The following is a 26,923-nucleotide window of genomic DNA, read 5'->3' as shown; positions in this document are numbered from 1 at the left end:
GATCAACACAATCACTAAGACTAATCTTGGACACCCAAGATTAGTGTCACCAATTCATTATCTGACCAAATGTCTCCCCTTCTGCTCCTGAGATATGGCATTGAATAATGGCCAGAAAAGAGTATGTTTTTTTTTTTTTTTTTGTAGAATATTACTATATCATGGTGAAGCTGACCTTTGACCTTTTGGATATACACTGTCATCACATCATCATTTTATCCCATTAGACATTTGTGTGAAATTGTGTTATCATAAACATATTAATTATTCAGTTGTGGCTGAAAAACATGTTTGAGAGGTCTAAGTAGCCTGTGACCTCTAAAAGTTTAGTGTCTAAATTCATCCTTGAGTCCATGTGGATGTTTGTGCCAAATTTGAGGAAAGTCCGTTCAGGTGTTCCTGAGATATCGCATTTACAAGAATGGGACGTACATATAAATGAACAGACGGGGGATCCAACAACATGACGCCTCCAGCCACGGCTGTTGCTAGAGCAGAGGCATAAATAAATACTCAGGATATTGAATTTTGTATTTCTCTCACAAGTATTATCTGGCACCTGGTATATCATACATGTAACTGAGATATTTTAAAAAGCTCCACGTAAACAACCCCTGTGGAGCTTTACATCATTTTCAGTTTCTCTTTTACAACACCCAGACATGAGGGCAGAAATTCTCCGTCCACCTCGTCTCATAGATGCATCGCACAGCTCCTGTTGTAGGATTGCTTTTACAGTGTGTAGCTATAGACCGGACTAACAGGGCTGAGCAGCTGTGGTCAGTGCTGACGCTGTGGGCAAGCTGCCCTCCCTGTGTCCAAAAGACCTGTCTTCATTACAAGCACGTCTGAGATTTGCCAAGCCTAAAAAAAGCCCACCCTGCCATCAAATTAAGCATTTATTATGAAATATGTGTAGCAAGTGTAACAGTAGCTCTACACATCGACACTGGCTTTTCACATCAAATAAACAGGGTCTCCTGCTGTGACAGTCTCATTTCATTTATAAATCAGGCAACGTTAATGGACGGGGTTGCCACGGTGATGGCAGGTCATCAGAAAATAATGACTGCAGCAAGAACACTTAACCTCATAATCATTTTGCGTCTTTGTTAGTTGTTTTTCTATAATAATAACTTACAAAAGCATTTCTCCATTAACACAATTGTGTCACGTCTGTCTGACAGGAAGTGTCTTGGGAGTGGTGAATTGGTATTCACAAACAGGTTATTCATGAAAAATGGCATCTATTAAGCGACAGCTCGAGTAGTTTGGGAATATTCTAAGAGGTGTGTCACTGTGTAGTAAAAATACTCTGCAACATTTTGCCTGGAGTTGCCTTGCAGCAGCCTGAGGTGATTCTTTTAAAAACAACAGACGACAGCTATACCTGAGAGAAGGTTTAATTTCAGGTCTGACTGCTGTGATGTAATTCTATTTCTTGTTTGGGACTGGGATATCTGCCACAACAATGTGTGTCTGAACAACCTGAACTGGGGAACAGATATTAAGATTGTGGAAATATACAAAGACAAGGAGCCTCACACATCGGCTATTTCAACCAAGATACACAGATTTATTTACCAGCTGTGTTGCAACGGCTTGTATTGTTTTCAGCTTGTGAATCTTGTGTGTCCTGGAGACACCTATTGTATTAGGGACTACCACAGAAGCCTTTCAGAGTACTTTAGCAGGTGTTTACATGTCTGTCTGTCTGTCTGTCTGTCTGTCTGACTTTGAACACAATAGCCTCGTAATCATGGAAGATGCAGTCACGAAACTTTACAGGTGTTTTCAGATCAAAGTGAAGGCTGAGTCTGAAGATGGATGCAGTCCAAGCAAGGGGGCTGGAAACAGGGAAGGGGAAGAGATCCCATCACAAAATGGTCTCTACTTTTATAGCTCTGGCAGACAGACAGAAGCACAAACTGAATGAGTACATGCAGAGTACAATTACGATTGTGTTGGTAGGTATCCCCTGCAAACCAGCGTGAAAACTGAATTTTGCCTGTGACTGCACCAAAACAGAAACATGAATTCATCTGAAACAGAGAAATGCTAATTTATGATGCAGGTTCAATGAAAAACTTAAGCCCATTCACACAGAGACTGCGCTACAGGGCCACTACTTAGATGCTCCTTTATGCCATTTTCAAATCTTTACACAAAACCAAATGACGACGGCATCATGCAGCTCCATATGTGTCATTTTAAACAGCATGCCAACATCATGGAAGCTAAAGGTGTGATGGGCATGACGTAACACACACAGTGTCTGCCTCTTGCAGGACATGTAACATACATGTCAGCAGCACTTTATACACAATAACTATGGCAACAGATGGCCAATCATTTATTGTCCCTGTTATGCAGTGGCTGATCTGCTCCTCTGCTTGGAGGGTAAGTAGCTCCTGGACCTCATTTTCATTGTTTTGCGATATTTTTAGCCACTGTTTTTCTTTGAGTTAGCTGCTAACTACTATCAGCTACTTTCTGAATTTCCCCGCTGTGGTTCACACATGTAACACGTCGTCAAAACGTCACACTTGTGCCGCCCATGATCCCGTCCTGCCAGCTGTCCCATTCATACAGACAGTTAGTACCTCAGGAGCCGGCTTAAAGGCGAGACAACACTGTCACCCTTCTGCAATTGTACCTTTTATACTGTGAAGAGGTGGACTAACAACACAAAATTCCCACTTTGAGGAGGCAGCGTAAAAGGGGCTTACGGAAAATGCTAAATTTGGGATACTACATGGGGAAGTTGAGAACTTTTAAACTTTATTAAATCAATCAATTTAGGGGAAGCTCTAGTTGCCAAATCTATTTTGAAATCAAGTGCTATAACCAAATCTTCACCCCCACCCCCACCCCCACCAAGCAAAGCTGTCATTCCACAGGAAACGCCGAGGTAAGCTGTGGCTTTGCACTGAAACCTCATGAGCTGGGTTGTAAAGCAACCACCGCTCAGAACACACCACAATACTTTCCGTTGTTAATCAGAACAGACTGCAATTTAATCAGGAGAAAAATGATGAGAATAATTAACCATATCATGCATAATCATTCTGTCAAGACTGGAATGAATTCGGCCCAACGTGGTGCAATCAATCAGTCTGATCGCCAGATTAGTTTTAGTGCACAGGCAGAGTATGCTGCTTAAAAGCCACAGAGACATGCGTGGTTCAGCATTTGTAGTCTCAGTCTTTTGGTAAGCAGTTCTTAGCATTCATCAGCCATAGATCAGCTCAACAACAGTCATCATCGACTTATCAATAACCACAATTGTTGCACCACCTCTCAGGTAGATCTGTACATCTGTGACATTTTGGGCCAGCCAAGCAAAGTAGCAAAATATATAGACATGCAATGCACTGATATCAGTAGCAGCAGACTTACTAGCAGCAGTAAAGCCAGGGGCTGCCGACGCTTGCATCGCCTCCCTTCTGTAGTCCCTGTCTTTGGGGAAGCTGTTGACAACCGCGGTCTTTGTTGCCTCTTTTTGCCTCTGTTCTCTGTAAACACAGAAACAAGCATGCAAACATATATTAGCCATGTATCGACCTTTACGATGCACTGCCTGAAATAAAAGGCAGTCTGAAATAAAACCACTGAGTGGTTCGAGTAAAGGAATTATAGCTACCTCTCCAGCCATTCTTTGGGCTTCTCCCACTGGGACACCTCTGTCCTGCAGTTGTAATAGTACTTCTTTCCAGACGAGCTGATGTGCTCTGACCAGTCGTCGCCGGGTTCGTAAGGCTGAGAAGAAGAGCAAATATTTAGGAACATGAGGCCAGCCAGACAGAAAGCAATTGTGTGCTCCTGTGTTAAGGGGGTGTGATGCAAGAGCTTGTAATGAAATCTGAAATGTACAAGAGATATCCACAGAAGCTTTGTAAGTGGGAGGGAAGGCTTATTTCAGAGACAGCTCAAGACTCTTCCCCAAAGTGAAACAGTTTGATATTCAAAAAGGTCCATTGTATCGTGAGTGGCATTCTGTGCTCATTTGTTATGAATTTACAGTGTAAACCAGTGCTGCATTGTGTTGTCAACATTGTAAGGCAAACACATAGCAAGAGAAAATTAGAGCTTATCCATTACCGAGGCAAAGGCAAACTGGAGATAACTTCACAAAAACACAGTGTCACTGATCCCACTCTGTGGCAAAACACAGATTATCGGCACTGTTCAACAAGTGCACTTCAGATGGCAGATAATGAAACGGCTGCATCAGGCTTTTCTCCTTGGTGGTGCCGTGCTTAGCAACAGGATTACAGAGACCCACTTTGTGTCTGCTTTAACATCAGCATTGTAATGTAATGTCTTATTTATCATTGATTAAATCACATTTATTAACCAAATGGGATGACTTGGAAATGACTTTCTGTGGCAATTAAAACAGCAAATGAGGGTAAGAGGGGAACAAAATTAAAGACATTACAAGACGGGAAAGAAAGCAAGCAGAAATCTTCAATCATGCCAGAATGGACTTTTTATTTATCTTAAAAAACATATTAAATGATGTCTGCATTAATCCCTGCGCACAGTTTTCCTTTGATAATTAAAAAATAGACCATCTTCCAAGATGTTATCTTTGTTATCGAAGTAGTGGTCTTTATATCAAGAGTGCACAACAAAAATATCAAAGCTGTGAAACTACAGAACAGCAGCTGCTACCAAGAAACAATTCAGACTGTTGTAGTGGGAAAATGATGTTTGGTCCATCGTCTGCCAACGTGCTAATGTCGAGGCAACACTTACTGTGTCTGAGGTCTTGCTTGGGTTAGAATGTGAGTTGGAGCTATGAAGGGAACTGTGGTTGTGAGAATTTTCTTGTGGAGAATAACTGGTCCCTGCAAGAAAGCACAACAAGAGGGAAAGACACCGTCAGTAACAGCCGAAAACAACAGCGTGCCAAGTTCATACACATAAATGTGAAAGGCTTGGCTAAGAACTACAACAAAATATACACACCAGCCTGAGGCGGTCTATGCTGAGACTAAAAGGTGGTCGAATATTGAATGTCTGGCTTTTAGAAATATGCTCAATAACACTAAACGTTCCTGTTGGGAGAAAGTGCCAAGCAAAAAATACTGTATAAAACTGTGCAATAAATATTTTGCAACTTAATTGCATTTCACACTGTGCAAAACAGAGATTATAAAGTCTTGGCTGCAGACTATGTCAGACTGTTCTGACCAATTTAGAGGCATGTCAGATGGTTCAGTGAATGCCTGATGAATCAGAGCTACAATGTAGATAGAAAAAGAGGAAGACTGAAGCAGTATGTCATCAACTAACGTCATTTATCTGCTCTGCTCTCATGTACATGTAACAAAACAAACAAGCTCTGGTCATAGCGCTGGCAGTTCTTTTTGCACTGAAACCTCAGAAGAGGAGGATGATGATTGTAAAGCCATAGCAGAAGCCTTACGCTAGCTTGCCACTGTAATCTGGTTAATTTCATGTCATATTGGAATTTGTTGGTTTGTAATTGTGGTTAGTAGCAGCAGTCACCCTGTGGGATTCCTCTCATACATTTCTGACACTCATAATTTTGCTCAAGCCGCCTCCAAAGCTCTAAATCAGTCTGCTATTTGTGGAGCCTCACGATGAGCCACCATTTTGGACTGATGACAAAAGATTTCACCATGTTCTTGTGGGATTCTCATGTAAATTACAGTGCAGTCAACTTTTTAAAAAGTGTGTTGCCAGTCTGTCGCGGTACTAAGCTGCCTTCCTGGAGATTCTGATCTGGAAATGCCACCAACAGCACTACAGGAAACAGAACAAGTAGAGCAATCACTTAAGACTGAACCTGCTTTTGCTCATCCCATCGTCTCGGCTCTGTCCCAACTATTATTAGATGCAACAACTGTAAGCACTTCAGGAAATTTTGACATTTGTAAAATTTTTCACATGGCGTTGGGGTGGTATAATTACACGTAAGGGAGGCAGACCACAGCGGGGAAGAGGGAAGGCACACTTGAATCAAAGAATTATGGTGACAAGGTTTTCGTACATACAGCAAAAGGAGAGTAAGGATGTACAGAGCATCTCTCTCCTCATGATCACATGGCACAGTCTGTGGCAATATGTACACTTACAGGACTGGCAGCAGACTGTGGCATCACCAGCAGTGCAAAATAATACTTTAGTTTGTAATCTGTGGCATTTAATAGGGCATTTTTGTCTAATTTTCCTTGCAGGTGAGCACTGAAAAATGCAACAGTTGAGAGCTTATTGTTACCATTGTCACAAAATAATTGTTTGACAACTGTGTGTGTCAATAATACAAACTGATAACTGACACTAACAAGGGAGAAACAATTTCTCTCATTTAAAGATGCGACAGAGCTGTCCGAAACTAGTGACAGGCACTAATATTTTCACCACTGATCCAAAAGGCAACCAAGCCCCTAAATTTAGTGGCCAAAGCACATTTTTGATGGTCCAAATGTAAGTTTATGTAAAACAATAGCCCACAGAAAGGACAATTTAATGCAGCTTAACACAGCCTTCATTAACTGTGACACTTTAATAAATGTCAAGACGTCAACAGAATGAAAATATTTTTCAAAACATATGGTATATTCTCTTGCAGATATAGTTCACAGTCAGTTGTTTCTTTAATTTGTTATCATCTATAGTTGTCAGTGGCATAATAAAAAACAATATTAAAATTTTAAGGAAATAAGTATATTTTTATTTTGCTTGCCCTGTAGAAAAAAGTCATTAGTCACTCACTAAAAGATACAGGATATATTTCAGATTTGTTCTGTTTGGTTTATGTGATGCACTTTGTAATCAATAACAACCACATACACTGATTGTTATCAAAGTACAAGTATCTTAGCAGTGTATTTCAGTAAAGACAGGCATAAGCAATCTGTTAACTGACTTTCATCTCTGACAAAAGTTTGGTAAAATGGAAACAATGACATAAGTGCCTGTAAGCCCAAACTCAAAGTATTTTCAACATTATCTCCAAACTGCACTGAACTGAAGTGCTTCAGTAACGTCACATGGCTGCATTGTCACATTAAACTGCCGTTTACTATCAGCTGTTAGCTCTGTTAGCCAAACACCACAGAGCTCTGCTTACTACTGCAACTACTTAGAGCTAACAAGCTCTCCTCTCCGTGATAACAGCATGAAGATGGCTCAGTCGGAGTCACTCGATTCAGTTTGTCCTTCGCTAAGCAATAGTTGTACATATATACACAACCCCTTTCATCCCATAGGCATCCTGGGAAAGATCTCAGTTTGTCCTTAACACATTTTCTATTGTCACAAGAACAAGGGGATGCTGTTTGTCTCATGCCCTGGCTAGTGGGTGTCGAGTACTGTTTGCTGTTTTCATAAAATGTTTACCTGAAAGACACAAATGAATCAGGATGTTTGTAGAACTGTAACGTTAGCAAATGCACACAGTAGTGGGATTTTTTAAATTTAATTTTACCTTTATTTAGACGGGTAATCTCATTGAGACACACAGTCTCAATCTCAAGAGGGACCTGATAAAACTAAGTGGCCACAGGGGGCAACTTAATCTTGTGGCCATTGGCTGGAGTTCATGATCAAATCCTGCAAACCTTGCTACATTAACTGTGGGAAACAAATTCAACACTGCGTCAATAACAAAATCTTTTTCCAGGTGAATAATGACTGTCAAAATTATGCATTGATGGGCAATCACTGAGAACTCTGATTACATGTTCTCATCGACAAAGATCAAGTTTGAAACAGCACAATCCAACACTATGTTGCACCGTGGGTATGTTTTGGTATCGTTTTGACTGACCTTTGATATTTTACTTTGTTGTTTTAACAGATCATATCAGGTACTAGCTGTTTTTGTGAGACCTTTTTTACACCAAGGACATGCATGTTATGTCATGGTCCCCACACTGGGTATACTAGGGTGGCACACGAACAGTAGTTGACCTCTACATGTGACCTAGAGGCTCTCACACCTGCATGATTAACTTTGTGTTTTCTATTAATATTCAGAATGTTTTGACCTTTCCTAACTTGGTTAAGTGTCAGATTTTGATGAAAATTACTGGATAGTAAAGTTAGATAATTATGGTTCAAGACTACCAGCAGAGGCAATTTAATGATAGGGAATTCAATGACAGGGGGCACATCAGGACTCAGACCAATTGACTGTTCTGGATTGGATTTTTCTCTGATATATAAAGCCCGGTCCACTTCTTCTGATGCTCTGCTTTGTGTATGCCAGCTGTCAAAAACACTGCATTATGCTCCATTTGAACCACTACAACCACACAGTGCTGTCAGTATAGTAAGTGCCCCACCAGTGAACCACAGCGAACACAAAACTAACAGCAGCCAGCAGTTTCAATTAGTGATGTCAGTGTGGATAAAAAGCGATACAAAAAGAGCATCATTGGGATATATAAGTGCTTCTGTGTGAGCAGCATTTTAGGTTTGAACTTTAGAAATGTGTTCAAAGAGGCTGCTCAAATCAACTGAACATCCACAACTGACACTCCTTTTTCCCCAAAGACTCTATGAGCCTGTTTATGTCCAGTAATAACGCGTTTCTCAGGTGACTTGTGATTGGATCTGACTTGCCTGTTCAATATGTAAATACAGACGTGAATCATTTCCGTTTGCAACGACCAGACGTGTCATTGCAAACCGTACGACAAACCTCCCAGCGAGAAGTAATATTCCCTCCCATGGAGAGGACTGCAATGCTGCTTGCACACTTAAAGTCTTTATTATTTAGAATGAGTAAAATCTTATTTAGTAATAGAGGTGCACACAATGTGGTCCAGGACACACTGGCGTTCACACTGCTGAAAGAACGTAGCCATGTGAGGCCCAGACCACCTCTTAATGTGGTCTGAGTGATGGGATCATAATGATAATAATAAAAGTTAAAGCAGAAGACTCTTCTGAAATGGTTTTGATGCAATTAATTAGGCAACTTCATCAGACGAGCTCCCACTCTATTAGTCTTGTTGAACTACAACAACACCCAGTCCACCTGCAATCACAACAGTATTACAGTGTGCTAGTGTTGCACGGTATACTGGTACCAATGGTAGACTGCGGCACTTAAACACCACGGTACATATGATACCATAATGTTGGAGTACCGTAGTACTATGGTACCTCACTACTGTGGGATAAGTTCAAAGTCCAATCATAAGAGGGTGAGTGTCCATGCGCCGTCAAATAATGGCGCGCGCTGGTCACCTGGCACTCAATATGCTGCTGCAGTGGTTTGTTTTCCGGTGACATTTTAGGTATTAGCTGAGCTACTGAGTATCTTTAAGCAGTGAAAGTTATTATTTATTTCTTTTTACTTGTGAGCTAGATTTGTTTATATATGCTACAGTGATTTGTTTTCCACAGAGCTCTACGGTGCGAGCATTTAACTCACATTTGCGACTAAAAATAGTTTTGTGCGAGCAAAAGAAATCATTCAGGAGCACGCTGTGAGAGTACAGATTTCATCTGGCAGCAGAAACGAAAGGCGAATCCTAACGGTTGTGGGTTGAACGGGGGTCACAGACAGGAATACAGCGGAGCACTATGGCCTCCGCAAGATAACGGCCTACCGGCGACCGAGAAGCCTGGCTCCAGGTCCAATAATTTCCTCTTCCAAAAGTACCTGAACGGCCAAGCCGTGACAGCACACAGGTATGTGATGTGTTGGAGGAGAAATGAGACGTTCACATTTCTCTCTTTGTGGCAGGTAACGGTCCACAAACCTCACCGCACTTAAGGGACTGTTCTTAACTTATCAGAGGAGGAGGGTGGCTGGTTGATTTTTATTTTATTTATTTATTTTATTTTGACCCCCCCTATGTTAATCACTTATTGATGCTGTTTTTGAAGTATGAATAAGTCAATAAGTAATTTATTCCATTGAAATATCATTGATGTATTATAGAAAAGTGATTTATCTTTTTATAAATGACAAAAGGCACATCTGCCTCATTTTTGCTGTGGTATCGTGATACTACTCAGAACCATGATATGTTCACTGGTATCGTACCATGGGTCCCAATTTTGGTACTGTGACAACACTACAGTGTGCTGTGTCCTTAATGGGACATTTCAGTCTCCAGATTTAGCTCTGCACAGAGTGAGCACTTCTGTCTATCATGTCGCTCTTTGTTACCCCTAGTTTCCACAGACTCCATCTGTGCCGCGCTACACAGGGCCGCGGATCTGGAGCGACCGACGCCGCGTACCCTCGCCTACTGGATGCGTGCCGAGCTGCAAGCTCACATGGGGAAACTGCAAAATCACATGATAAAAAGCCTGCTCGATGGCACCCTGGAGCCACCCTTAACATGACCCCTACCATACGTACTACTACCCAAGTCAGAGCGCATACTATCAGTGTCTTTTCTTTTGCCCACTGTGTCAGCTGTGAGTTTGCTACATCTAACAAGCTCTCAGCTTTTCAGTTTAATATATACATGAATTAACATTTTTTGTTAAATGCCATAATCATAGAACAGCCATCACTGACGTAGTTTTCAGTCTTTCCGGCCAAATCACCTACCTGGCCCGCCTGCAGTTACTGCTCACTGCTGTTGGTGTGTGCTTTGAGATAACGTTAGCTGCAGAATGAGAGGCTTTAGCTGCTCAGCGGCCCTTGTATCCTGTCCTGGTTCGAAGGATTGTGCTGTGCAACCGTGTGTGCTGCTGGCTAAAGAATCTGTGGCTGTGCAGCGGCTTGTAGTATGGCTCGGGGGTCATGTTTGCTACTGTGCTACTGGGTTAGCTGCTAAGGAGAGTCTGTAGCTGTGCGGTAGCTCGTTGTTTGCATTTTTATCCACGACTTTCTCGCAATCGCCCTCATGGTCTGGTGTTTGGAGCCACTTTGGTTTCACTGTAATTTACAGTGAAACCAAAGTGGCTCCAAACAACAGACCTATTCATTATCAGAGGATCTTCTATTTCTGATCTGGTAATGACTTTGCTAACCATCTTGCAACAAGCTAGCTTAGCTGCCTCCCAGTGTGTCTCACTCGAGCAGTGTTTTGTATCAGTGTTTTGTGTAGTCTGTGTATCATTCAGTTTGTAATGTGTACCTAACAGATCAATGCGAATGCGTGTATTGTTACACCCCTGGGTATTAGATGTACATGTAAGAAAAACTGCAGATACATTTAGGATTTCAACTGTACAACCACACAGGACTAGTTGTAAACAAATTATCAATCAACCTCTCACAGCCCTGTGTGGCATAATGTCACCACTGTAACATCCCCACAGCTGCTGCAGAACCCTGAAGAATACATAATAACATTAGCCATCCTTATCAATAAAAACACAGATGGTGTTTTAGCAGCTGCAAATGAGAAGAGGTTTGTAACAGACGACACAATCCCAAGCCTGCTGTTATACAAGTGAAGCCAACAACCTTATGCAGAGCTCTCACCTTTAGCTGAAATGACAACAGACCATTTAATGAGCATGCATGGTTTGTTTGGCTTTCCTTGCAGCGTTTGATTCAGACTCCACAGAACTCAGTATGCACAGGAAAGAGCTCTAAAGGGCAGCACACATTGGCGACGCATGACGTGCGTCAAAAGGCCCACATCCATTGTTTTCGATTAAAGCCCACACACTGGCAGTATCTTGATGCGCGTCAACACATCAGAATACGCCACTGACCAATTTCCCAGCGTCAATACAAACCAGATCTCAAGAAAAGCAGCAATTTTTTTCATGTTACCAGGATCTCTACATCCCAGTTACCTTAGGTCTGTTGTACAGGCCTTTGGAATACTCACATATCCTTGAAACTCAAAGATACATCTTAAAAAGGGACAGTTCACCCCCAAATCAAAACTACATATTTTTTCTCTTATCTGTAGTGCTATTTATCAATCTAGACTGTTTTGGTGTGAGTTGCCAAGTCAGAGAAAACGGCTGCAGGGATGTCTGCCTTCTCTCCAATATAATAGAACTAGATGGTACTCAGCTTGTGTTGCTCAAAGCGCAAATAAATAAATAAAACTACATTTGAAAAACTCTCTTGTCTCTATCTAACTACACCTGCCAACCATACAACAGCGCAGAAGGAACTGTGCATCTACTCAAGGACGAGTGTCTCGTGCTCGTGACAGTGTTAGCTGTAAACATTATATCTACATCCTCCTTGGCTAAGCTGTAACACAGAAAGTGTAGAAACAAGAAGATGGGTGCTATGCTTCCAAGACAATGCCATCCCGATATCAGCATTAACCTGTGCACAGCCAGCTACCACGACAACCCACAGAGAAACTTGAACTACAAAACACACGGTGACACTCTGCTAATGACGCCATTACTCCACTGCATCTTTACAGAGCAAATAGTTGTTAGCCTCATATTAATGCTTTAACTGTTGTGTACAGCTATTTAAGACACCCTATGTGCTCAACATAAAAGCTTTAAAATCTCTGACAGGACTCGGAGCACAGCAACAATTAGAATTCTTAAAAAAGTCGTTTGAGACTGTAACAAATACTGATGTAAAGAGAGGGAAATCACACCAACATGTGCAGCTCCTCTGCTAAGCCTACTAGAATGCAGGCCTCCTCCTTATCCTTTTCTTGGTCTATGGCTCCCAGCTTGTCCAGGACTAGGGTTACAATTTCATAGCATTTAACATACCTAGATGATCCAAACCATTTTGAAGGCCGTATCAAGTATAATTTGGTTTAGCTGTCCACGTGTCCCTCTCCGCCTGCTTTCTTGCAGCATCTCAGAATGATGCTCGACCTCTTTTTTCAAGTGAAGAAATAAAATATTTGCAGTTCTCATAATCTGAATATACATTTTGTAAATGACGAAGATCTGATCATCACTGAAGCGTATGAAATCCACGAAGGACAACAGCAACAAATGAAATGGACAAAACCATCCTGATGACATTAAACGTGTGTTAACTGATATGCAAGAAAAAAATCCACCTCAATAGTTGCAGGTAGCTACAAGCAGCTTTTGAACGGTACAGTGAACTAAATTATCTTCTCTCAGTCAATAGCTAGCTTGCTGTACATGAAATATGCATCTCTCTTCTGACAGTTTCTTTATTTTTAATCTGTACATATGCAGAATCCGTGGGATGACATTTTGGTACCACAAGTGTTCTGGTGTCTGTTTGCAGTCTGAGTACTCTTGACCAATCACGTTTGAACAGCAGGTGGAAAGTACTGGCCTAAATGTCATTTTGGAACCAACTGGCTATTGTCTGACAATGAGTTAGCTTTATATTAGCTTTTTAAAAAATGTATCTGCAGTCATATGCAGATATCGGATTACAGAGATTAACCAAAAATACCGACACACGGAAGAGTAAGTCTTGGCCCAGACACCCGCTGGTTACAACGGATTAGCCCAAAATACTGGCCCTCACTCCTCGAGGCTTTGTCATTGTTAGACTGAAAGCTGATGGGTCCTGATGTAGTTTTATTTGTGATGCATTTTATTGAAACAAGTCGGTGAATCATCACTGAATGCTGACGCTAAATAATAATGACAAAGCCCTTCTGACGTCACTGAAAGCAGGTGAGTGCACTTCGGCACAACTCCGAAGATGGTCCAACTTGAGCGCAACTTGGCTCATTTGAACTTGTAAAGGAAATGCAAATCAGTGTGACATGGTTTGACTCAGCACAGCAAAAAGTACCAGTGGAAAAACTCTATGGCTTTATCAGAGCTATTTTGACAAGAACAGCTGCCTGCTGTGGCTGAAGACAGGGTTGATGACAACACTGAAACTCAACCATAACAGCTAAGTTGTGAGCCAGAAAACCAAAACAATGAGCTGGAAGGCTGCAGAGTTGGGTGATAACTCTCTGTGGGTTCATCACTACATGCAACACCTTTCACATTACAAGCCATTTGACCTATTGCACATGTACAAGTATTGATTAGTGCAACTTAACTCTATAAAGCAGTCCATTATCACTTTAAAACTAACACACATTTCCTTTTAAAAGCTTTGGAAACTACAAGAAAACAGGGATGCTCATACTGATATGAATCAGGGAGTCATCTGTTCACATTTGTGACTCAGCTTAACTTTGAAATCAGATGTTAAATCTTGGTGGATGACGGTAATATTTATTTAGGTTTACTTAATCAGAGTCACTAGACATCATGTACGATAAAACACAAAGCTAAAAACTGAAAAAAGGCAGTCATCCAATGTGTAATCTGTGTTTTGCTACCTACAGTTATCGTCATGATTATTTTACACCTATATTCTTTTCTTTAGAAGCTCTTGATGATTTAAGTTCATCACATGGTAAATTACATACAAGACCACTTTGTCATTTTGACCACGACACATTAAATGCTAAATTTTATTTTACAAATCATCACTGCTTATAAAACAATCACTTGGCCTGCAATGTAATGACATATTTAGCAGATATTAGAAACCTCTTTTGATGCTGCCTAAACCAAAATGCACCCGGTTTAAGGGTTAATGGCTACAGACTATACAGTGATAGTAATAGTAGGGAACTGCTGAAATTATCACAGCACTTACTTTGGTCTTACGTCGTCTGAAGCCTTAAATGACAGTCAGTCTCAAATATCTCATCTACCTCAATAACATTGTCTCTCTTAAAATATGTGCACCAAATCCCAAAACAGTATTTGTTTTCCTCATGGTCATATTTTCAGCCCTTAATCGTCAAACTAACCCACCAACTGGCACATCTTTCTACCAGACATCTCTGATAGCAAGGGAAACCCTGGAACACTCATTACATTTACAAGCACAATTAAGTTGAGCTACGGTTACAGCTCGACTAGGCCAATAAATTGGACTACTGTCCTTGTCCCAGTATACAAGCACGGGAGGGGAATCGACTTATTGAGTGAAGTATGTCCGACTCCTCTACAATAGGTGGCAATATGCCTCCTTTCAGCTTGTAGGTATTGGACCTTTTTCTGATTGACCTATAACATCACAGATTAAACAATCGACAAACAAATTGGCTACAGTTAGCTAGCGTCAAACTGGTACCATGGCGGACAACTTTACAGCTCTGTGCATTTCGTCCTTCCAGAAAATGCACGGTTCTGGTTGTAGATTTCATCATGTTGTTTACAGCTTCTTCTGTTACGCATTTAATGCTATTCGACTTCCGGATCAAAGCTGTGGACACTGTGGAGCACAGCAGAGCACCTCAGCCAGTTTGGTTCCGACTTAATGTAATGCATGAAGGAGTAGTTCAACTCCCAGTCACATTATCTGGGTGTGTTAGTCCGACTTTGAGAAGTTCTATTCACTACGATTTAGGTCAGACTTACGTGTTTACATTTATTTTTGAAATCAAATTTTACTCAGAATAACACAATAATTTGATTTTCTCTAATGCCATGTAAACGTACTGACTGTATGCTCTCAGTTGTTTTGTTGTCTCTCGTCTGTAGACAGAGATGTTGCTCACAGAGCAGAGCAGTGACTGCTGCTGTTCACCATCAATCCTACTAATGTTTGAAAACCCAGCTACACAAACATTGTTTGCAAACTCAACTCAGTACTCTGATGTTAAACTTATATTAAGCCCCAAACTGCAATAAATGCTTTCCAATGCACCAAAATTATACCAGATGAATGGATCTAACTGCTTGACAGCCCACTGATCAACTATTAAGAAATGGAGCAATGTTTTGTTTCCTAATGTTTGTGTCATCTTAGAAAGAAAAACACCACAAACTAACTGTGCTGCAAGAATTAAAACTGTCAGCCATATGTATGTTTCCTCTTCCCATCACTGAAAATACACTTCATCAGCTGAACAAATTCAGATACAATGCAAAAGCGACACTAAATCCCCATCACAAGATATTTCCTCCCAACACCTGAGTGCTTGGACAGCATGTGGTGTTACTTTTCACTCCACTGCATGAGAACTGAAACACATTCACAAAACATCTAGCCTAAGGTTTCAACTGCTGCCAGCTGAGGTGTGCTTAACTGGTTAACATGCAGCGCTACAATTATGACATCAAAAAGCATTAGACAGGCTGTGCTTATGTGAGAGAGGTGGGAAAAAACATTACGAAGCTGCAGAGTTTCAGTCTTACAGCTTACCATCTTAAGTGACAATTTGTTTTAATCTAAATGCATCTTCTTCTACATAGACACTGTCTCACCTCCATCCCTGTCTCTGGCCCGGTGTGTGTGGACAGCCTTCGCTCTGCTGTGCCCCGTGCTGTCGATGTGTTTGTTTTCAGGGCTGTCAGACCTCCTGAGCATTTTGCAGGGAGGAGTGACATCTGAGGAGTCTCGCATCTTTTCATGTCGGTGGTCCCCTCCAGGATGGCTCTTGGACGAATATTTGAGAGTCTGCAGACACAAAACAAACACCTCACTACAATCTGGTATCTTGTGCGTACAGTGATTGTATCCTTTTATCATCACAGACACCAGGTCTCTCAAACCAGTGTTGTTTAACACCATGTTTGGCTGATCAAAGTGCTAAAATGTCAAAGTAGCTATGCATCAAAGTTTTAATATTTCAGGAATTAATTAGCAGAACTAATCTCCATCCATGCAGCTAATAATTTATGATCTGCAGGCAGCAGATTTATCCCTGTCAATTCCTTTTAGTGCTACTGTAGCTATGCTAACGTTAGTTGTCGTTACTAACATGATAACAGTATGTTTATGTGTACTGACACATTAATGATTTCTGTTAATGATGAAGTAAACACAACGTTTATCAGACAACCTAGTATTCACCTTCGTCGTAGCTTATCCACTATATTTTGAATTTAATTGTCAATACTTTGTTTAGTGATATCTATTTGGAGCTCTTTGATGTTTCGGGAGCTTAGCTAGCTATATCCTTAAAATGACAGATTGCGGTCAGGCCTTAATCGGACTGACTAGCTAGCAAGCTAACAGTAACAGGCTATCATTAGCTTTGAACTGCAACAAAACTCGTCTGTACCTTTCTCAAAACAGCTGAATTCGACGGATACATTCAGTCTACGCTGTCTTTACCTGACGATATTAACGTTAGGGAATATTTACAGCGTTCAGACCGCAATTTCAAGCTAAACCATTTACTTTTCGCGTTATTTTCCGCACTGACTGGGGCCTGCTGTGCTCCCCAGAAGCCTGAACTAGAGTGTCCATTTTAATCTTATTTGCTGCTAGCAAGCTAGCAGGCTACAGTTAGCTAACAAGTACCTGATAGGGCTGAGAATCTCTTCGGTCGCACCTGCAAATATAAAGAAACACAAGTGTGAATACGAAGCTTCAAATGTCAACGTGGAGAAACAGTGCAAAGTGCTGCAACAGCTGAACGTCTAAGTTTCCAGACACTTATTTTGGTTTCAGTAAAAATGGCGGATTGTCAAAGCGTAGCTACGAGGAAAAGGAAAATCTGAACAAGTAACGTTAAAAAAAAGATGTTTACCCATCGCCGAGTCTCGGTTGTTTCCTTGCATACATTACCATCAATGCCGTGTTAGTGTGTTTGGAGTGGGATGTGAAAGACTGATAACGGTGCTGTGTTTTTCTTGTTAATTCAGCGACCTAAAAATCGTCAATTATTTCAGCCTAGCTTGGGTATTTCAATGCTATCGGCAGCACTGGTCGAAAGAGCGCCCTCACTCAGTCCATTTCCCACTCAGACACACAGCCGTGTCTCTATCTGCACAGAAAACGTAGCAGTGGAGCTGCGCGCAGGGTTGCCAGATATTAGACACCAACCAGTAAGGGGAAAGCCTTTATAAGTCAGTGGTAGCTAAGAAAAGTATCATGTAATCATGTTATGCAATGTAGCCAACATTAGGTGCTCCTGCTTATTATTTATATAAAGATCTATAGTCTTATTTTCATTCCCTCACTACTATTACTTACTACCATAAGTAGTAAATACACACGTAGATTGCAGCACACACACAAAAAACACCGAAGAAGTGTGGCATCGAAATCCTCCAGTGTCCGTTTCGTGTGTCAGGATTCTGACTTTACCCATAATTATTCTCAGAAGTTGATTAGTTAGGAAACAGCCATCAAATAGATTAACAAATATAAGTATTGTACAAAACTGGCAACCCAGCAGAAACCCCCATTCTCCACCTCCCCCTTCCGACGGCAACATCCGGGACACACGCTGGCTGTAGCGGAGCAGTGTCAAAACTTGTAAATCTTTTTGTTTGTGCGCTTGAGTTGAGTGGATTTTAATTTTATATCCAAAATTATATTGTGAACTATTCGATTTCGGTTTTTTATTTGCTGTAGATTTAAGGTTTTATAAGCTAGTGAGTGCACAGAGCAGGCTGTGACTTGTTCTCTCCTGACATCTAGTGGTCATATTGTGACATCGCAAGCAATCGTCATAACAGTAATTCAATTCAATATAACTTTATTTAGTAAGGAAATTATTGTGCCAGAGCATGGGTGCAGATCTGATGACAAGTTTGGGGGGGACACAATCAGTTGTGATTTTTTTTTTAATTGCACGCGTGCAAATCATGCCCACAGAGCGCTTGAGATTGCCAGCATATTTCACGATTTCATAGAGGCTCATCACTATCACCAAGTCATTCAAAAAGCACTACAAAGAGAATCATATGCTTACCTTTACTGTTTATTTCTCTTAAACAGCCAGTAGTACATGGAACCAGCCATCACCCTCCTTTTCACTGCTTCGCTGTTAGTTAATGCTACTTCTAGTTTCAGGGTCTCAGGCATGTTATGTCCACTCACGTTCTCATCTCTCGCCTCTCACGGATTCCCATTTCTCCTCATCATCTTCCTTTTCTTCCATTATATAGGACTACTGTATACATTTGTTCAATTTCAATCATTTAAGCTATTTAGAATTGGGGTGGACAATTTGTGTTTTTCAGAATATGGGGGGGACATGTCCCCCCCATCCCCCCCGGGATCTGCACCCATGTGCCAGAGAATGCCTCAATTACAGTAACATAAAATACAGTAACAACAGTTAACATTCACTAAAAAATACAGTAACAACTAGTGTGTTTCCTGGGTCAGCGTCACAGACAATGGAGTATTAAATATCAGTCAAAAAACATTAAAATATACAAGATATAAAGTAAATCAGTGCCTAAAAGAGTAACATAAGGGTAACATAAGTACAAGAGTTACTAAAAATTAACTAAAATGGAGGAATAATTGCAGACTGCGCCTGATAATCAGTGTTATACTGGGTATGATATGACCATGACAAGATATGTGTCATCTTGGACAATGTCTCCCACAGACTTTGTGATGTGCTGGTCAGACACAGGAGCACATTCAGTGACAGACTCATTCCCCTAAGATGCACCACAGAGCTAGAGAGAGATTATCTACTGGGTGCAGAAGTACAACTGGCGCAGTATTCTGTGTAATTATTCACATTTACAGCCTCAGCACAGTGATGATATACATTTTTTTCAATATTTTAATTTTATATCTTAAGTACTAGTGTTGAACACTGTAGCAAAATGCACATTTCTTTTACTTTAAGGCACATTTTATTTCTACTTTATTGCTTTATATCAACACACTTTTGTTTCATACTCTTATTCTTACTTCTTATAATTCTCTTTTCTTTACATAGTTTTCCTTGGGGGTCAGTAACGTGTTTCTGATTCCGATTCTGAATGAGAAGTTAAGCAAAAGATATTGCACTACATTGACAAGTGATCATGATATTGACAAGTAACATTGCACACAATGTTGAGAAGCATAGCACAAGGTATTGAAAAGTAGCATTGTACATCATGTAGCGGTAATAGTGCACTTAATATTGTTGAATATTGTGGTCAGTGTCATTTGTTGCAGCTTTCTTCCCTACAGAAGGAGGAGGGGTTATATAGTTTGATTTCTGCAGGTAGAAAAGATCTGCTGTGGCAGTCTGTGGTGAGTGGCAGGCTGCATATGCTCCAATTAATAGTTCTACACAGTCAGTATAGTACACGGTACAATAAATGTCAAAGAGGCTATGCATACAAACAGTAATAAGAGTATAGAGGATTCGTATACAAACATCACAACAATGCCATTAAACATATAAATATATCCTAATCATTACAGAGTGCCACAAACCCCACAGTCCCCTGAGAAGCCTCCCCAAGACTATAATCATCATTTGCAAGTCTAAGCTTGGGCCGTTGAGTAGTGTGTGCACGCAGAGGAGTCTCTTCACAGGTTGTGGCTTTGAGCAGGTTGTATTGATGGCTCAGAGTGAGTGTCTGTCAGAAGAGGGTTGCTGAGCTCCATTGTTCCCACACAATATACCCCACATCATATCCCAGGCGGAGGACAAAAGAAGCTGTGGTTCAGCGTTTTGGCTCACAACACACTTTAATGTGGGGACAAGGGAGCACAAAAGGGGGGTGCTTCTATTGTTGGCACAATTCTGGAACTTGTTCACACACACACACGCACTCACACACACACACACACAAGGTTTTTTTTATTGTGAGTCTGAATCATAAGTCTGTATGCTCAATCTTACAATGATATAAGCTGCTTTCTGTGTTTCTATGTCCACTTATTTGTTTTCTGTGTTAAATTAAAGCAACATGATTGCAGTGAAATGCTTTGTTGCCCCCTCCAGTACCGTGCTTGCATTATTTATACATACGAAATGTGAAATAGTAAATAAATTGCAGATATTAAATGTGATGCAGTGTCAGTGTCCTCGTTCAGTGGTCAGTGGGATCACACACACTTGACTGTGACTTAAGATACATTGGTCTGACCTCAGTTATTTTAAGACACATTATTTATTTATTTATTTATTTATTTATTTTTTCTTGTAGGAGAATCAACTTTCACCCCTGAACAAAGTGCCTTTAGTCATCTTTGACTACTTGTTGCATCATGTCTTCAGTTGACCTGTAGGGGGAGGTATTGAACAACTTTTCACTGCAACTTTTATTAAAGCAACACAACTCACCCAAATGATATCCACTGGCATAAACTGACCCCTCCTAAATAAGATAAAAATAATGATAATTATTATTATTACAGCCCCTGATTTTAAACAGAACTTATATTTGCATGTGCATATGAGTTTGAGTATCTGGCAAACCGAAACTCATCTATATCTGCTCCCCAATTGAAAAATCAGTTAACATCTACAAATAATTTATGATAATATTTTTTTTAGTATATTTTTATAACTTTTTTTTTAGTTTTTTTTATGAATCCATGTATTATGTATAATTTAATGTTTTGTCCTGATGGATTTTACGTTTTTTTGTTATTATAACTTCTTAATATTATTATTTTAATTATTTATTATATAAATTTAATTTAATTACTTCTACTACTACTACTACTACTACTACTACTACTACTAATTATTATTATTATTATTATCATTATTATTAACAGTAATAATGATAATAATGATAATAATAATAAACTGTCAAGTTCACTTAATTCCAACTAATAAAAACTACAACTGAATAAATTATTGCCTTAATATATAAAAACTGACAAAACATGATATAAAATATAAAATATATTTAATAAAAAACGCACAAAATAAAAAATAAAAATAAGATATAATAAAATTAAAAAAAAAAAATATTTGTTGATGTTAACTGATTTTACAAGTGGAAAGCAGATATACATGAGCAAGGGTTGGACAGATACAACCTATATACACGTGCAATAATAAGTTCTGTTTAAAATTAGGGTCTGACCAAACATGCATGAAATAAATAAATCATATTAATTTGACACAGATTTAATTGAAGTTGTTTGGCCCATTTGCACTTATTTAATTGAAGGCAAGAAGTGTGTATTTTAGGGGGGAAAAAAATCACATTTGTCCCCCTTTTTATTTTGTGACTTACAGTTTCCTATAAATGTATTAATATATGTCTATAAACATTATTTCTCAAAGCATTACGCTGTCCAAATGCGATTGTTTTGTTTTCTCCTGTCTTTGCGACGGAGGCGTTAGCTGATGATTGAAAACACCACCAGCCAATTAAAACACAGAAGCGAATCACAGACCACGCCCTAATCGAACACCGACCAATGAGCGAACATAGTGGGCGGCCCCTGCGATGAAAGCCCTGTATGGCGCAGATCTCAGATCAGTTTGCCGCTGTCACACACCCACCCGCTACCGCTGTGTCCAAACAAACAAACCGTCTCCGAGTCAGCGCCTTCACGGAGCACTTTATCTGTCTTGGAGAGTGGCGGAGCCGAGGCGTAACATTTTGAAAGGTTGTGTCCAGTAAATAAGCCACAGAAAGCGGGCATGAGTTAAGGTGGTTTACAGGAACAAATCTCGGTTTCTTCAGCGGAGGATAAAACAACTGGAAAGTTTTGTTTCCGGAGGAACCGTTGGAATATTGAGAGCAGCAAGGAACCATTCAACTCCGACCTCATATGCAAAGTGAGTACCAACATATTGTAGCTACAAACTTACGTTATCGTCAAAAATGTCGAGCGAATTAAAACAAAAGGCGGTACGAATTTTGGTGTGAAAGTAGCCGAATATATCGTTGTGGCGAAATGGTGAATACAGGCGATATAGCTGTAACACAAGCAGCTGCTCACCTTATGACAGAGCTACTACACTTGGTTTGTGTGGTGCTGAGGGGCTCGTGAAGTAACCTAGCAGCCAACTTCTGTTATTGCTAACCTGTAACGTTAGCTAGGTGTGTAATAGCCTACAAAAGTACTAGCTTTGCTGTATGTGCTATAACAGTTCACGACACCTCACCCAAAGCTTTCATTGAGAATTAAAGCACACCCAAGTGTCTAATTCGTCACTAAAATGACTCTTTATTTACATGAAATTTCACCTGACATCTTGAGAAGTGTTTTCCGTGGGGCAGTGAACGCACCATAATGTTAGGAATTACAATGATAAGCTGTTATAGTAACAAAGAGCCTGTCATTACAGCCCAGGAAACAAAAGGAAACGATATTCTAGGTATGGTAACACACACACACACACAGAAACCATAATGACAAAATCTCCTCGTGTCACAACCCTCAACTTCCACACAACACAACACACCCACACCCTAAACGCACGGAGTACCTCCTCCTCTCCAGGAAGTACAGCGTGCCATGTCGCATGGCCGCAGGGAATACAGAGCCCTTTGGCCCCGCGGAGTCAAGTGTGGTGACACGGAGCTTGTCACCGGCTGACAGCGCCAACAGCCCACTGAGAGGCTCAGCACTTGGCTAGCTCCCATCAAGTCCCGATTCAGCCATTTGTTGTGCATACTTCAAATTTGTATGAAGGGAACATTGTGTTTTTGTCTTACACCATTATTGCTTGAGAGTATGCCATGATATGAATGAGCCCTTGTCACATGATATAGGACCCTTGTGCATCTTCACTCTAATATGAAAATGCCTCATAACCCTCTCAAAAGCTATGATATCATCTGCTTCTTGATGTGGTGAAAATCCAGAGAGATCCAAGATGTCAGTTGCAATTTCCTTAAAAAAATGGAAATGCTATTATTTTGCATTCCACTGAGTCATTTGTTCCCCTCCACAGTGTCTGCATACTTCTCCAATGCACGCATGGTCATCGTTCAGCAGTAGTGCAGCGCTTGAGGCTCAGGCACACCGAAAAAGTTAAAGGGGAACTGCGGCCAGTTTCAAAATTCATGCATGGTATTCCATCAGAGACAGTCTACAAATATTAGCAAACATGAACAACTTTCTTCTAAATCCACAACTAGAGAACTAAAACTCTAAATTTGGAAAGATGCTCTCGATGACACTGAGAGCACACTGGGGGATGCTCTGAGTATATGGGTACATTTTCTGTTTCATAACTGAGAGTGCAGCAAATTCATATGCGTATACAAAAGAAAACAGATACTCTGTGGCTCCACAAAATCTAGCTCTCATTCACTGTCAATGGAGGAGCTCCAGACTTTATACTCTAGGACAGGGGTAGGCAACCTGTGGCCTGAGCCTCATGCAGCTCTATGCTCCTCTTCTGTGGCTTCCTGTGGCTTTGACTGAAAATTATATGTAAATGAACAACTGTTTCTTTATTGATATTTTTATTTGTTTTGTTAGCCTAAAGTGATTCTTACATTCTTCAGCTGTCAAAATGTGTATCTAAAACACAGATTTAAAAAAAAATGTTTTAACATTTTGTCAACTAAAACATGCGTCTTGATGCTCCCTATCTAGGCTCTGTGGATTCTAAATCCAGAAAAGCAAAAGTCTCAGGGGAATATAGAGAATTAGATAGTGCATAGACAAATCTGTTAGCTTTCATCAGCAATGCTGAAAAGTTAAAGTACCAAATAATAATAAAAAAAAAAGCTCACTGCAGACCAGCCACCTTGAGCTTAAACGTAAGCCCCTTTTACACTGCCAGATTTTCAGCAAATGTTGGACCGTTTTGCCGGCAAGCGGCAAGTGTTTACACACACAGAGCTGGATGGGCGAGTTGATCCGAGGTGCCCAATTTTCCGCCTCGTAGCGTAGCCATATTGGTGGAACCCTTTTTGGTTTAAAAAGAGCAAGGTGCCCTTTCGCCACGAGAGGGGCTGTTGGTGACTTGTGGGAGGAGCTGTTGATGACGCACTGGCGGTGGACTAACAGGAAACAGCTGATAGCAGGAATTAGCGAGCAGCTAGTAGCAAGAGGGAAACACAAACCTGACAGACACTGTAAAGATGAGCAACTGGGGAGACAAAGAATTGCGCGCCCTCCTTGTCCTCGCAAATGAAGAGGCCATTAACCATCAGATGACGGGGACGATGAAGGACGGTGCAACTTACGAGAGACTCGCCGAAGGACTGACCAGTCACGTCACTGTTTACGTCACATGCTGAGCTACACGTTTTGTTACTTGCTCACGCCCCCCATTGCCCCGGAAAAGGCAGATTCTGTATAAACAAAAGTAGGCAGGCGGCATTTCGCTGCACTCCCCGATTTTGTTTTTATACTGCCAATGCTGAAAAAAGACTGATTGGGCTTTCCTGTAAATTTGCACAATTCCTGCTCATTTAGATCTGTTAGTAATGTTAATAGGCTATCTTTTTTGACAAAAAATTGCTCTTTTGATGGTAAAGGTTGCCGACCCCTGCCCCAGGGCACCACAAGTTTTGGAATTCCTTCTCGTGTTCCTGGCTTTTACAGAGAGTAGTTCATGTTCACAAACATTGATATAACTTTCCTAGGTAATGGAAATAACATCTTCCTTAATTTAGGTGGTGTTCCCCTTTAATTCAAAGGTTAAACCACTTTGTAACCAAGGTTAGAGGAGCATCTTTGCAGCTAAAACGAATGAAACTAAGAAACTGCAGAGCTGCATGTTGCTTTAAAACATTCCTATTGGATCTGTGTCTACATTCATTAATTTGAAACCTCACTGCTTGCCCGCCAGGTACAGTGTCTGCATCATGTACTATCATTTATCAGCACTGTTGCTTGTTTGTCTCCTCATCACTGTTATGGTGCTCTGGCTGTGAGAAAAAGAGAAACACAGAGACAATGACCTCCCTTTCCTCCTTTCCTTGTGTTTGAATGCCACTGAGGGGACTCTCTAGAGAGCCGACATTTCTCTGTGTAAACTCTGAAACCTCAATGGCTTGTCTGCAGTTTTGGCCGGCTCCTCTGCTCTCACTGGGAGTAGCCTAGTTCTTCTTTTAAATCTTGTCTAAAAAAAGGTGGGAGGCCTTTAGTCTGTATTCCAGCTGGGCAGGGGGACTCTCCCAGGAGACTTTGATTATAAGTATTTCAGTGCAGTTCATTACTGTGGCTTCTACTGTTTATGAGGTCAGTGGCATAGCATCATGATAAGTATGTGATGGCTTTATTGTGCCTCTGCTTCACACGGTAAATTGGCTCAGACTGTTTAGTGAAATTATTGAAGGCATCATTTATGCTTGCAAGGTTTGCCACCTGGAAATAGTCTTGGCTTGCATGTGTGAGTGCCTGTGACATGAAAACAGATGCTTGATCCTTGATTGTGGTGCCCACAATGCTGAAGAGTGTACAGAGCCTAGGCACCCGAGGTCAGGGTGGGGTCGGATGCAGTGGCTCAGACAAGACCCAGCGTAGGAGGCTTTGCCCAGTGTTGGTTGTCTGAACAGGTGTCTCCGAGCTGAAGCTCTGCATAGCTCACATTCCCAGGGTTTTGTTCCTGGCGTGGAGGGTCACCAAGTCGGGGGAGGGAGGTGTGGGAACTGAGAATGCTATGTGCTCAAGACTCAACTCCCAGAATTCATCCGAGCAACCTGCTGATTGAGACAAACGCTTCCTGTCATTGCAACAGTGCAGCTTGTGTTGATGAGAAACCTGTCAGCAGCCCATTGCGCCGTTTGTGGCCAGGGACAAAGCCAAGAGTTGGCTTCCATAACTGCTTGTCAGCAGCGAGGCTATTTTCTTGGGGCTTAGGGGTGGGTAGGATATAGTGGTTTTAAGACTCTTAATCCAAGCATTAGTTTGGATCACTATCAGCTCGCTCAGAATCACAGGAAATTGCCTTGTCTGAAGACAAGTGTTGTGATTTTAAACCTCACTGTTTATATCCCTCACCTTTTCTTGTTATCCATTCCCTAAAACTTCTCCACACATCATTTATCTTCAGTGTCATACCAGGATTAAGTGGATCCTAATCTGGGGTCCAAGCAAGAAACAGTAGCTCCTCTCACTGTGACTGCCTGAATACAACAGTTTAAAATCTCAGGTCCTGCAGAAATGACGTCATTCTCACACTGAAGTGAAGCAAAAGATGAAAATGGAGGTTGTCAGATACTTTTGGCCTCTCTTAACTGTGACTGTGTTTCACCAGCGTTAGCTTGTAGTGAGTCATCTGCCTTTTGATCAAGCATTAAGTGGTTTCTCAGTTCAGATGTCTGAGCGCTGCCTCCTGACACATTGAGGTGAACCTACTTCACTACCAGCCACTGCTAAACTTGGCTTCATATGAAATATGTA

At 40.9% G+C, this 26,923-nt stretch overlaps 2 protein-coding genes across 3 annotated transcripts in view; one reads left to right on the top strand and one right to left on the bottom strand.

Annotated features, from left to right (window-relative positions):
* Nucleotides 1-17,690, bottom strand: part of waca (WW domain containing adaptor with coiled-coil a) — a 29,970-nt gene extending 12,280 nt beyond the window's left edge. For both annotated transcript variants that reach the window (XM_049564752.1, XM_049564753.1), the window contains exons 1-6: nucleotides 17,430-17,690; nucleotides 17,201-17,231; nucleotides 16,159-16,351; nucleotides 4,762-4,853; nucleotides 3,644-3,759; nucleotides 3,400-3,515 (exon numbers count right to left, since the gene is read on the bottom strand). In XM_049564752.1, coding sequence (XP_049420709.1) covers nucleotides 3,400-3,515; nucleotides 3,644-3,759; nucleotides 4,762-4,853; nucleotides 16,159-16,351; nucleotides 17,201-17,231; nucleotides 17,430-17,470 — 589 coding nt within the window. In that variant the 5' untranslated portion in view covers nucleotides 17,471-17,690. The remainder of the gene's footprint in view (nucleotides 1-3,399; nucleotides 3,516-3,643; nucleotides 3,760-4,761; nucleotides 4,854-16,158; nucleotides 16,352-17,200; nucleotides 17,232-17,429) is intronic.
* Nucleotides 17,691-22,147: 4,457 nt separating this feature from the next.
* Nucleotides 22,148-26,923, top strand: part of mpp7a (MAGUK p55 scaffold protein 7a) — a 183,171-nt gene continuing 178,395 nt past the window's right edge. Inside the window, exon 1 of the mRNA XM_049564751.1 lies at nucleotides 22,148-22,391. The gene's annotated coding sequence lies outside the window, so the exon portion shown is untranslated. The remainder of the gene's footprint in view (nucleotides 22,392-26,923) is intronic.

This window comes from Epinephelus fuscoguttatus, linkage group LG21 (assembly GCF_011397635.1).
Source record: "Epinephelus fuscoguttatus linkage group LG21, E.fuscoguttatus.final_Chr_v1".
In the NCBI taxonomy this organism is placed as follows: Eukaryota; Metazoa; Chordata; class Actinopteri; order Perciformes; family Serranidae; genus Epinephelus; species Epinephelus fuscoguttatus.
This window is presented reverse-complemented; position numbering and strand designations above follow the sequence as displayed.